The sequence below is a fragment of the Ovis aries genome, chromosome 5 (assembly GCF_016772045.2).
Source record: "Ovis aries strain OAR_USU_Benz2616 breed Rambouillet chromosome 5, ARS-UI_Ramb_v3.0, whole genome shotgun sequence".
NCBI lineage: Eukaryota > Metazoa > Chordata > Mammalia > Artiodactyla > Bovidae > Ovis > Ovis aries.
The window spans coordinates 78,097,901-78,111,377 of record NC_056058.1 but is presented as its reverse complement, the minus strand read 5'-3'; the positions used below and the strand labels follow the sequence as shown (position 1 = coordinate 78,111,377).

The 13,477-nt window shown below is 41.3% G+C and overlaps 1 protein-coding gene across 1 annotated transcript in view; it reads right to left on the bottom strand.

The window, feature by feature from the left end:
- Window positions 1-3,287: 3,287 nt before the first annotated feature.
- RARS1 (arginyl-tRNA synthetase 1) overlaps window positions 3,288-13,477 on the bottom strand; it is a 28,697-nt gene continuing 18,507 nt past the window's right edge. The window contains exons 12-15 of the mRNA XM_027970485.2: window positions 9,907-10,012; window positions 4,690-4,862; window positions 4,305-4,552; window positions 3,288-3,506 (exon numbers count right to left, since the gene is read on the bottom strand). Of these exons, the coding sequence (XP_027826286.2) occupies window positions 3,397-3,506; window positions 4,305-4,552; window positions 4,690-4,862; window positions 9,907-10,012 (637 nt within the window). The 3' untranslated portion in view covers window positions 3,288-3,396. The remainder of the gene's footprint in view (window positions 3,507-4,304; window positions 4,553-4,689; window positions 4,863-9,906; window positions 10,013-13,477) is intronic.

The following is a 13,477-nucleotide window of genomic DNA, read 5'->3' as shown; positions in this document are numbered from 1 at the left end:
CTGATCTATTTGGGAATATGAAAGATCCCTCTGCTTTTTCATTTTACTTATATTTCTCTTGCTCTGAGTTTAGGAAAAAGAGTTATCTACTGTGGTCTTGGAGGTCTGTGTTTATGTGGGGACATCCCTGTGTAGCCTGTGTAGGTTTAACCTTTTGGGTGTGAGGGCTGTTTTGGTATGGATGGCTGCCGCCTCTTCGTGTGGGCTGGCTGTCAATCCCCTTGACTGGAGGTGTGGCTGGTGTTGTGGTGAGCAGACCCTGCCCTGGTTGTGGAGCGGGGCCTTCTCTTTGCCCCGTGGTTGTCACTACCTGCTAGGGGCAGGGTCTGCTCTTTAGTCGTTGGAGCAGACGTCCCCAGATAGGCTTCTGAGCGGTGGGGTAGACGGGGCGGGAGCTTTCCCGCTGGAAGGGAGCTGCTGAGTGTCCCTCTGCTGGAGCTGTTCCCTGGGGAGTGTGCTCTGTTGTGCCACCTTTCCCCCCGCAAAGTTCACTGTTGCGGGCACTGCCCTCTGCCCCACCTCAGCCGTGGGTGTGTTGGCCATCAGCCAGGATTGCAGAAGTCCCACACCTGGGCCTGACGTGGGACCCCACAGCTTAGATCCTGGCCTGGCCCAGCCCCTCGTGCAGGCACCCACAAAGCCCACAGCTTCGGGACACCCACTCTGTTCGGGTGTCCCTCAGGCCCTCCGTGTTCAGCTGTGCTTTCCACCGCACCTCTGGCCGGTGGAAGCAGACCCGCTGGCGTCTGATCCCGAAGTGGGACCTGCAAGCCTGCCCAGGCGGGGCACACGCCCCCGGAGCCCAAGGTGGAGGGGGCTGACGTGTGGATGAAAAGGCTGGAGCGGGCCCCTTACCGCTGGAGCTTCACTTCTGTGGTGGGCCGGGCTTGCCCCCCTGGTTGCTCAGCTGTTCCATACTCCTGCCCCTTCAGGGTGTCTCCAAGCAGCCAGCACCCGTCCTCTCCCCAGGCCTGTCCTCTAACCCTGTTTCCCAGCAGATGCACGTCAGGCTGGGCTCACAGGGCGGTGGCCTGGACCTCTGTCCTGCCTGTCTCTACCCACCAGGCCCTCCTGTGAGCCACTGGAGCTCCTTCTCTGTCCCAGCTCTCTCCACAGCTGAGGGGTCCTCCTAGGGTGTGGGAACATTCCTTCTTCAGCTCCCTCCCACTTCCTCTCTCCTCCCACCCCTTCTTCCTGCCCAGTCATGTGGAGATCTTTCTCATCCTTTCAGTGTTTGAGGACGTCCATTGGTGTTTAGTGGGTGTTCTGTGAGAATCCATTTGTAAATGGATTTTCGAGGTATTTGTGGGAGGATTTGCTCATAACATACAATTCTTTTAAAACTATTCCATTTGATTTCTAGTGCTTTTGAGGTTTTCTTTGTCGTTCGTATTCACAAGGGGTATGGATCTGTGCTTCTCTTCTCTTGCCCTGTTTTTGGCTTCGGTACCAGGATGCATGCATGTGCGCTAAGTTGCTTCAGTCGGGTCTGGCTCTGCGACCTTATGGACTGTAGCCCACCAGGCTCCTCTGTCCTTGGGGTCTTCAGGCAAGTATACTGGAGTGGGTTGCTGTGCCCTCCTCCAGGGGATCTTCCTGACCCAGACATTGAACCCAAGTCTCTGAATCTCCTGCACTGGCAGGCAGGTTCTTTACCGTAGTGCCACCTGGGAAGCCCCTGAGTGGCAGAAAGAATCTGCCTGCCAACACAGGAGGCCCAGGTCTGATTCCTAGGTCAAGAGGATTCCCTGGAGAAGGAAATGGCAACCCACTCCAGAATTTCTGCCTGGGAAATCCCATGGGGTCACAGTCAGACACAACTGAACAACTCAACATCACAGTAATGCTGGGCTTCTGACCTTATAGAGTCAGGTAGTGATTCTTCTTTATTTTTTGTAAGAGTCTGAGAACTGATGTTAATTCTTTTTATCAAAGAAGTCACCTGACCCTGGAATTTTACTGCAATTTTTTTGGTAATAATTGACTCAATCTCTTGTTTTAGGTCTATTCAGATTTTACATTTCTTCTTCAATCAGCTTTGGTATTTTGTTTCCAGATTTTTAAAATTTCACCTATGCAGTCTGTCATTTTTTTGGCTTGCAACTAGACTATGTACAGTTATAACACATTTTATAATGTAAGGTTAGTAGTGACAGCCCCACTTTGACTTCTGATTTTAGTGATTTGAGCTTCTTCTTACCAGTCTAGCTATAACGGTTGTCAATTTTGCTGATCTTTAGAACCAGATTTTCTTTCGATTCTATTGTTTTCCTATTCTCCATTTCATTCCTCTCCAGTCTGGTCTTTATTATTTCCTTCCTTCGGTCTTCAAAATGTTAATTAGGAAAATGCGAATCACAACTGTGATACCACCTCACACCCAACAGGATGGCTACTATCAGCAAGTGTTGACAAAAACAGAAAAATTGGAACCCTTGTGCACTGTTGGTGGGAATGTACAACGGTAGAGCTTCTGTGCGAAATGTGGCAGTTCCTAAAAAAAATAATTACTGTGATTTGTTTCCTGTTGCTTTCAAAGTTTTCAATTTACCTCTCCAGATCGTGTTTTAAAAAGGCTTTGTTTTTATCCTACTTGGAGTTTACTACGCTTCTTCTATATGTACATTAAAATTTTTCATCAAATTTGAGAAATTTTTAGCCATTATTTCTTCAAATATTTTATGCTTCTTTCTCTCCTCTCACCTGGGACTCCTGTTATACATATGTTGGTAATGCTGATGGTGTCCTAAAGGTCATCTTAGTCTCTTTTCATTTTTCAAAAATTTCATTCTAAGCACTGATGTAATTCTTTCTCAGATTGTATAATTTAAATTTGGTCTCTCTCCAAGTTCCTTTTTCTATCTGCTCAAATCTGCTGTTGGACCCCTCTAGCAAATCTTTAATTTCAGTTATACTTTTCACCTCTAGAACTTCTACTTGGCTTCTTCGTAATTGTCTTCTTATTGCTATTCGCTATTTGGTTAGATATTTATTCCCAAGGTATCCTTTATGCCGTGCTGTACAGACCAGTTTGTAAATGGTAGCTATGGTCATAATTCATTAAGATCATATCTATGGCTCCTTTGAGCGTGGAGACCCTTGGAAGCAGCACAGTGCAGCAACATTCATGCATATTAAGCATTCGTTTCTCCAGAATAAATGGCAGTGAAAGTTGTGTTCTTGGGGACTACATTAGGGCTCAATAAATGGGATTCCTTATCTAATTAAAGTCAGTGAAAGTACTTTTCAGAAGTTTAGTTGTGAGAGACAACCACAAGTTCTATAGATAGTTGATAAATTCCTTTTACTTGTTTTTGTATCCACATGATTGTAAAAAAGCAAACAATGCTAATGGCTGCTTTGGTGAAAACACACAGTGTTCAAACCTTAGGAGGATTACATTCTCTGGACAGGTTTTATTCCCAGAATATCAAACCCCTTAGCCATGACAGCAGCAACTGCTTCACACAGCAGCATACGCCACATGTTCACCTTCAGGACTTCTCCTGAGAATACAGAGAAAGAGAGTAATTACTTTTTCTACAAATCACTGTTAAAAAATCTATGCTATTTCTGGACTTTATTGAGAAGTAAATAGCCTAACTCAGATGTTCTGGGGGCTTTAACTAGAATCATCTTTACCTACACTGTAGAGAGAGAATCTAAGAAATAAAGGTGTTCTGTTCAAGAAATCTATTTAAAAGATATAGAGCCTGCACTACTAGACTGTAATTTTATCTTTTTCTTTTTTTTAAATTCTGTTCTAGGCTTCATGGTCTGAATGAACTTTAAACACAATAATGATTTTTTTTTTCTAATGAAATTTTAAGTTCTGAAGCATGACTCTCAGAAATGCCTACCTGCTGTATTATTAATTAGTTCAGTCTATTTCATTAACTATGTAACATGATAGAGCAAAAAGCCTAAAAGAGGTATTATTTTTTTCCTCCAAGGGCAGTTTTCATTATCAAAAACCCAAAGACTCACTCTCTGACTATCAGTCACATTGCTTTTGTTGGAAATGTCCTATTCCTAGTGACCTTCCAATTGTTCCTTTGGGGTTTTATGATTCCATCCCATGTGGCTGAGGGTGGGGAAATAAGTCTGTTTAAGAATTCCATTTATGCTTGTATCAGAGCCAGTGCAATTCTGTCTGTTGTATATGATATGGATTACTGTGTAACTAAGGGGAAATTGGGTGTGGGGGGTTTCCATAAATAAATTGAAAATTACCCACATCTAACTCAAATGAATGCCTCTGTTGGTGCCCAATCCCCAATATGAAGACTGGATAAGCCACTTACCACTCTGCCGATCTTTCTCCACACAATAGCAGCTATCATAGAATTCTGTGAAAGTAGTTGCCAGCTCATAGATATAATCACACAGAGTATGGAGAAGTAAGTCATCTAGAATCTTCTGCAGAACCTCAGGGAACCGCAAAATGCATCGGCCTAGTTTCCATTCTTTCTCATGGTCCAAAATGATTTTGGTCTCACGAGCGGCTTTCCGGAGCATCTCTTCATCAATATTGGCCAGACGTGCAATCGACCTGAAAAATCAGGTAACAGCCATCATTCCCCTTTGTTAAGTATATTCTTCTCTGTTGAAAACATGTAATAAGGAATGACTGATCCCAACTAGAAATCATCATCTGACTCAAAACAAAAAATGCTGCACCCCAATTACCTGATTCTAGTGAAGGCATACAACAAGTAAGCCGCTGTATTTCCTCTGTCATCCAGCATTTTGTCAAAAGAGAAGATATAGTCATTCAGCCGGTTATGGGAAAGATCAGCATATTTGATACAGCCATAAGCAACAGATGTCTGAGCAGCCTTCAATTCCTCTGTGGTTAAGACCTTTTGGAAAAACAAAAAATATTTCAGAAGTTACCAATCCTTGTTTTGTTCCACCATCTCACAGACAAAAGATGGTGGTAAGAAGCATCTAGGGCTTCCCAGGTGGCGCTGTTAGTAAAGAACCTGCCTACCAACGCAGGAGATACAATAGATGCAGGTTCGCCCCCTGGGTCAGGAAGATCCCCTGGAGAAGGGACTGACTACCCAGTCCAGGATTCTTGCCTGGAGAATCCCATGGACAGAGGAGCCTAGTGGGCTACAGTCCACGGGGCTGCACAGAGCTGGACATGACTCAGCACAGCACACCCAGCACAAGGAGCATCTAACGGTCTTTAATCAGTGAACTGCAATGAACATCAACACTGAGGTAGGAAAACAGGCCAATCTACAGGGAAGGGAATAAGGAAAATAAAACTCAACGGCCCTGCATAACAGAATGCTTCCATGAGAAACCTGAGTTATAAATTATGAAGTGTCAGCTTGAATACTCTTTTCCCAGTGTATATTCAGTAGATATGAAATGAAAGCACCATTTATTAGTTTTTATCTGCTTCATTCCATAGCATATTTTGATGTAGGTTATAGGAAACAAAATTAGGGTCAGGTACTGTGTGGATCACAATAAACTGTGGAAAATTCTGAAAGAGACGGGAATACCAGACCACCTGACCTGCCTCTTGAGAAACCTATATGCAGGTCAGGAAGCAACAGTTAGAACTGGACATGGAACAACAGACTGGTTCCAAATACGAAAAGGAGTACGTCAAGGCTGTATACTGTCACCCTGCTTATTTAACTTCTATGCAGAGTACATCATGAGAAACGCTGGACAGGAAGAAACAGAAGCTCGAATCAAGATTGCCGGGAGAAATATCAATAACCTCAGATATGCAGATGACACCACCCTTATGGCAGAAAGTGAAGAGGAACTAAAAATGATGAAAGTGAAAGGAGAGTGAAAAAGTTGGCTTAAAGCTCAACATTCAGAAAACGAAGATCATGGCATCGGGTCCCATCACTTCATGGGAAATAGATGGGAAAACAGTGGAAACAGCGTCAGACTTCATTTTGGGGGGCTCCAAAATCACTGCAGATGGTGACTGCAGCCATGAAATTAAGACACTTACTCCTTGGAAGGAAAGTTATGACCAACCTAGATAGCATATTGAAAAGCAGAGACATTACTTTGCCGACTAAGGTCCGTCTAGTCAAGGCTATGGTTTTTCCTGTGGTCATGTATGGATGTGAGAGTTGGACTGTGAAGAAGGCTGAGTGCCGAAGAATTGATGCTTTTGATCTGTGGTGTTGGAGAAGACTCTTGAGAGTCCCTTGGACTACATGGAGATCCAACCAGTCCATTCTGAAGGAGATCAGCCCTGGGATTTCTTTGGAAGGAATGATGCTACAGCTGAAACTCCAGTACTTTGGCCACCTCATGCAAAGAGTTGACTCATTGGAAAAGACTCTAATGCTGGGAGGGATTGGGGGCAGGAGGAGAAGGGGACGACAGAGGATGAGATGGCTGGATGGCATCACGGACTCGATGGACCCGAGTCTGAGTGAACTCCGGGAGATGGTGATGGACAGGGAGGCCTGGCGTGCTGCAATTCATGGGGTCACAAAGAGTCGGACATGACTGAGTGACAGAACTGAACTGAATTAACTGGAATAAAAACAGGCTGTCAAGAACTGGAAAAGAACTAACAGTGTCTTGGTAGACTGGGTCATATTCTGAAGCATTATTAGGTCAAGTAAGTAGGTGAGGATTCCGGTCTGGACATGATGCAGCAGCCTGAAGCAGACTAACCCCTTCCACCAGAATAGACTACTTACAAGCTGAATAGATTATATGAAGCAACTGTTTGAAGTCTCCAGACAGCATCAACACAAGGACATCATTAAGACAACTAGCTGTGTGCTGTCAGCCAGAAAACTTAACTAGGAAGATGACATTATCTAGAACTATTACAACTTTTCACCCACCACATCAGATGAAATGACTTAAAACCAAGGAGGTGAGGCAGGGGGAGGGGGAACAAGACAATACAAACAACAGAAACACAGCAGCTTTAAAGACTGCAACTGGAGCTTCCCTGGTGGTTCAGTGGCTAAGAATCTGCCTGCTAATGCAGGGGACATGAGTTGGATCCCTGGTCCAGGAAGATCCCACAGGCTGCGCAGAACTCCTGAAGCCCATGCTCCCTAGAGCCCATGCTCCATTATAAGAGAAACCACAGCAACGAGAAGCCCACGCACCACAACGAAGACCCAGCACAGCCAAAAATAAAATTAATGATACTGCTTTTAAAAGTATGGAATCGTTTAAAGAATACTTATTAATTACAAAGAGGAAAAACAGTAACTTCACAATGGAGAAAAGTTATACTATCACTGTAACAAAAGTGATCAAAATTCATGTTAACAATCATGAGACATATCAACATCGGGTGCCTCCTGAAATAATGACATGAGAAGGAAACTTATCTCCCTAAGACTGTGTAACTTGAATTTAATCACGAAGATACACTAGATGAACCCAGCTGCAGGACAGTCCACAGAAAGCCTGACGAAAAGTGTCAAGATGATGAAAGAGAAAGAAAAAGCAAGGAACTGCCCAGATTAAAAAAGACTATGGAGACATGAAGACTAAATGCAACATGTGATCCTGGACTAGAAAAAGACCAATGGCAAAATTTGACTACGGTCTGCAGATTAGTGAACTGTACTATAGCAGTGTTAATTTCCTGGTTTTGAAATCACACTACATCTATAGGATGTTAACATTTGGGGAGGCTGACATGGGAGTACTTCGTACTATTTTATAATTTTTTATATCTGAAATTACTTCAAAATGGAAAACTATGACTAAGGTATTTGGAATATCCAAAATAAAGCATATAGAGGAGAAAAGTGAAAAAAAAAATGTGAAAAACACTCTGGGGCACAGTCAAAAGTTTTAACATAATATATGTACTTAGATTCTACAACAGAATGGGGCAAAGATGCAATGTTTGAAGAGATATGACTGAGAATTTTCCTAAACTGATGAGAAACCCAACCCTCAGAAAACTCAGCAACTCTAAGCAAGATAAATATAAAGGAAAGAAGGAAATACTACTTCCCTCTCCAAACCACACCTAGGCAATTAGAAACTGCAAGGAGGAAAAGTTCACAGCAAAGTGTAAATATGTAGATAAATATAAAGGGATGGTATAAAACAAACACTACACAAAAGACTTGAACATATTCAGAAGAGACCCCGATGACCAATAAGCAACAGTTAACGTAATTACTCATTAGAAAAATGCAAATTTTAACCCATGAGATGCTAATACATATTCACCAGAAAAGCTATTCAATAAGACTCACAAAATCAGTTATGTAGAAAGATACAGGGCAATTGGAACAACTGTACTAGTGATGGGGATATATAACATTTGTAACCTCTCCTTGGCAATTTCCTAGATATACATCCAAGAGAAAAGTGCATGTACCCAAAAAGTGGCTTGAACAGTAATGCTGAAATTATTAATGCTTCTTATTTGTAACAGTCAACAAACAGAAACAACCCTAATGTCCTTCTGTTGAAGAAACACGTTACTACTATTATCTAGCAGTAAAAAGAAATGAAATACTGATATACCTGGAAAACAGCACATACTTTATGCTTTCATTTAAAGTCCTCAAATAAACAAAAATGACCTATAGTGACAGGAAACTTTCTGGGGTGAAAGCGATATAACTTGATTGATGTTAGCATGGTCACGACTGAGCAACTTCACCTTCACTTTTCACTTTCATGCACTGGAGAAGGAAACGGCAACCCACTCCAGTGTTCTTGCCTGGAGAATCCCAGGGATGGCGGAGCCTGGTGGGCTGCCATCTATGGGGTCGCACAGAGTCAGACACAACTGAAGCGACTTAGCAGCAGCAGCAGCAGCAGCCTGTATATATGTGTGTGTAAAAATTCATCAAGCTTTACATTTTACTCTATGTAGATTAAAAAATAGTAGCTGAAACAGCCAAATAAAGAGTTAAAGCAGTTTTTGTTACTATGCAGGCTAAACAAACTGATTAGTGACTAAATTTTCCACTTTTCATCTGATTGTGCCACTTATACCTAGGCCAGGACTAAATGGCAAAACCATTCTGGAGATACCAACTGGGTATACTTGACAACCACCAACTGGAAACAGAATGAAAAACAATTTCATGTTTCACTTTGCGAACAATGGAAATGGAACAGGTGGGGAGAATGTTCCCTTAGAGAACCTGCCTTCATGCTCTCTGGATTATCAGTGATCTACCCAAACCAAACCAGAGTATGTCCTCAAAGAACCTTTTTTTTTTTTTTTTGCTCATTCATGTCTACATTTAATCCTATTCTGTGTCTCTTTCTATAATTTTACTCTTCTGTTTACAGTAGTTATGTTCATTCCATTTGACTGCTGGAATGTAAAAGACCTAAGATCCTTTGACTCAATCTCTGACCTCTACCTATTTCTATATTAAAAAAAATTTTTTTCCCCACTTTGATGCAGTTCATCCAAATTTCACACAAATCCAACCACAGTCCTTTCTAAGGGTGCTATGAAAGGCCATCATGTTGCCTACTCTGTGGGCTCAAGGGAAGCCTCGAGTGGTCGGTGTTCACTGCTAATGACGACTCTTCAAATGCTCCCAGAGAAAGGAGCTCAGCAGATGTACACTCTAATGTAGGCTATTCACTCAAACAGCCTCAGTCTTCAGTATTCTCCTGTCATTGGTTCAAAGCAGTGACAGGTGAACTGCCAAGAAGCAGCAGAGATTCTATGCCACATTAACAAAGGAAGAAAAGGCCATGGTCTTTTGTAATAGCTAAGAACTATATCTTCACAATAAACACTCAGCAATTCATGAAACAAACTGCAATAAACCTGAGGTATAAGCCTGTCAGAAGTTGACTGACTGCTTATAAACCTTCCCAGTTTTCTCAATAAAAACAAAAATGAAAAACCACAACAAAATGCATGCTACACAATATACAAGTCAGTCTTTGGATTACCTTGTCTCTTTCTTTTTCCTTCAATTTGTCCATGGAGCGTTTCAGTCCTTCTTCCAGGAGGTCAATGAGGCGCACTGTTTCACCTGATCGTGTTTTAAACTTCTTCCTAATAAAATTTAAATGTCCTGATTAAACAGATTTTGAAGCAGAGCTTGCAACTTAGAAATCTTTGAAAGTTGAGGTTTGACACCACCTTATTCAGCTGATAACCAGGGCGGACGACAAAAGAAAGCAGACACTTCCAAATATCTCTCATCTGTAACCCTCAGCCCCAAGCACTCTATGCTCTAGGCTCCTAATAGCATTCTCTACATATCCATTTTTAATACAGTCCCTAAAGGGAAAAAAGAAGGCATCTGTTAATTTGTTCATTTTCCTGAACACGAAGTTTGGGTCAGTTGTTCTGCTTATTAATTAATAATACTTTTGCTTCTAGAATTGCTTGGGAGGAAATTCTTAACTGGAATCTCACTTGCATTTTCCTGACTAGTAATTCCACCTTTTTAGCAGTAGCCAACCCTAAGAACATATTAAAATCAGCCTTAGAACTTTAAAACTGGATGTCAGGGCCCCATTCATAACCACTGAAATCAGAATCTTCGTGGATGGGGCAAAAGTGCAGATAAGCACTGCCCTGGGCAACTGCACTATTAAAAAACATCTCATGAAAATTGAATTTTACCTATTAAATAAGTTTGCAAGATACTTAATCTTTTTTTCCTTTTAAATTAAAAACACTGTTCAATCCCAACAATGATACAAAGGAAGTATGCTTTTCTATCAAACACAAAGTCTGCCAAAGTGCCTGTGATACTTCCTGTTAAAGTTGTATGCTCAGAGTTGCCTTTAAAAGGGATCATCTTGCCCTTTATTATGGAATTAAATTCCTTTATTATTCCAAAACCACATGATTTCCCAGGCTTTCCTTATGTCATCGCCGCCCATCCTTGAGAGTTCAACAACTTCCAAATCTTCTGTGTGATGAAATGATACCCATCATAAAGCCTGGGCAAAATGCTAAGAAAGCCTTCCTTAATGTCTCCACTTGGCAAAATCTGGTCTTTTCTGTTATTCCCTACCTGTGCCTGCCTTGAATCTTTATTTTTCATGTGTGTGGGTCTTCTCCTCTCACTAGCGGTTCTAATGAGAGGGATGCACAGCTGAATATCAAAAAGAGCTTTCAAAAACAGATGCCTAATACCCACTGCAGACCTAGAAAGTCATTAGCTCTTCTGGGAGGGCCTGGCCTGTGTATTTTAACAGGTTCCAAAGGGAACTGCTCTGCTTTAGAGGACAGGCTTCTTCAGGAAAGAGGACGTGTTTTATGTTATCTTCATGTACACGCTGTGCAGCACCCAGCCAATGCCATGCACAGTGGGTGCTCAATACACAGGAAGTTGACAAAATAATGATAAAATTATTTACTGTAAAAAGCCTTAAAAGAAAACTTCACTAAAAAAACAGATGGCAGAATCTGAGCATTTTATCTTTTTTGGCCACACTCCACCACACGCATAACTTCCCTGACCAGGGACTGAACCCCACGCCCCTGTAGTGGGAGCTCGGAGTCTTAACCACTAGACCACCAGGGAGGTCTGAATTTGAGCATTTTAATATTAATGTTTAAGATTTGGTAGGATGCCACTGGCTAGCTATCACTGATAGTTTTTCTTTTTTATGGTGTAGGACACTATAATTATATGAATGCAGATATCTAAAACAATACAACCAGGGTAGAAAGAATCGATATTGTGAAAATGACTATACTACCAAACGCAGTCTACAGATTCAATGCAACCCCTATCAAATTACCAATGACATTTTTCACAGAACTAGAACAAAAAATTCCACAATTCATATGGAAACACAAAAGACCCCGAATAGTCAAAGCAGTCTTGAGAAAGAAGAATGGAGCTGGAGGAATCAACCTTCCTGACTTCAGATTATACTACAAAGCTACAGTTATCAAGACAGTATGGTACTGGCACAAAAACAGAAATAAAGACCAATCGAACAAGACAGAAAGCCCAGAAATAAACCCATGCACCTATGGGTACCTTATTTTTGACAAAGGAGGCAAGAATATACAACAGAACAAAGACAGCCTCTTCAATAAATGGTGCTGGGAAAACTGGACAGCTACATGTAAAAGAATTAAATTAGAACACTTCCTAACACCACACACAAAGATAAACTCAAAACGGATTAAAGAGCTAAATGTAAGACCAGAAACTATAAAACTCTTAGAGGAAAACAGGCAGAACACTCAATGACATAAACCAAAGCAAGATCCTCTATGACCCACCTACTAGAGTAATGGAAATAAAAACAAAAGTAAATAAGTGGGACCTGATTAAACTTAAAAGCTTTTCACAGCGAAGGGAACTATAAGCAAGGTGAAAAAACAACCCTTAGAATGGAAGAAAACAACAGCAAATGAAACAACTGACAAAGGTTTAATTTCCAAAATCTACAAGCAGCTCATACAACTCAATACCACTAAAACAAACCCAATCAAAAAGTGGGAAAATGACCTAAACAGACACTTCTCCAAAGACGACATACAGATGGCTAACAAACACATGAAAAGATGCTCAACGTCATTCATCATTAGAGAAATCAAAACTACAATGAGATATTACCTCACACCAGTCAGAATGGCCATCATCAAAAAGTCTACAAACAATAAATGCTGGAGAGGGTGTGGAGAAAAGGGAACGCTCTTGCACTGTTGGTGGAAATGTAAATTTGATACAGCCAGTATGGACGGTATGGAGATTCCTTTAAATACTAGGAATAAAACCATCATATGACCCAGCAATCCCAGTCCTTGGCATATACCCTGGGGAAACCAAAACTGAAAAAGACACGTGTATCCCACTGCTCACTGCAGCACTGTTTACAATAGCTGGAACATGGAAGCAGCCTAGATGTCCACCGACAGATAAATACATGAAGTTGTGGTCCATATGCACAATGGAATATTACACAGCCATAAGAAGGAACGCCTTTGAGTCAGTTCTAATGAGGTGGATAAACCTAGAACCTATATACAGCGTGAAGTAAGTCAGAAAGAGAAAGATAAATATCGTATTCTAACACATATATATGGAATCTAGGAAAATGGTACTGAAGAATTTCCTTACAGGGCAGCAATGGATAAACAGACATAGAGACTAGACTTGTGGACATGGGGAGAGGGTGAGATGTATGGAAAGAGTAACATAGCCAACAGGCATTTGCTGTATGGCTAAGAAAACTCAAATTGGGGCTTTCTATCAACCTAGAGGGGAGGGAGAAGGGAGGAAGTTCAACAGGGAGGGGATATATGTATACCTATGGCTGGTTCATGTTGAGGTTTGACAGAAAACAACAAAATTCTGTAAAGCAATCATCCTTCAATAAAAAAATAAATTATATAAAAACAAAACAAACAAAAAAGAAAAAAAAAGAAAAAATCCTCTAGCCATTACATGATAAACAAATGCTAACATGTAACTACTGGTGATAAATATCAGACATAAAAAGTAAATGTGGTAATTTTCTTCCAATTGTAGGAATAATCATCTAA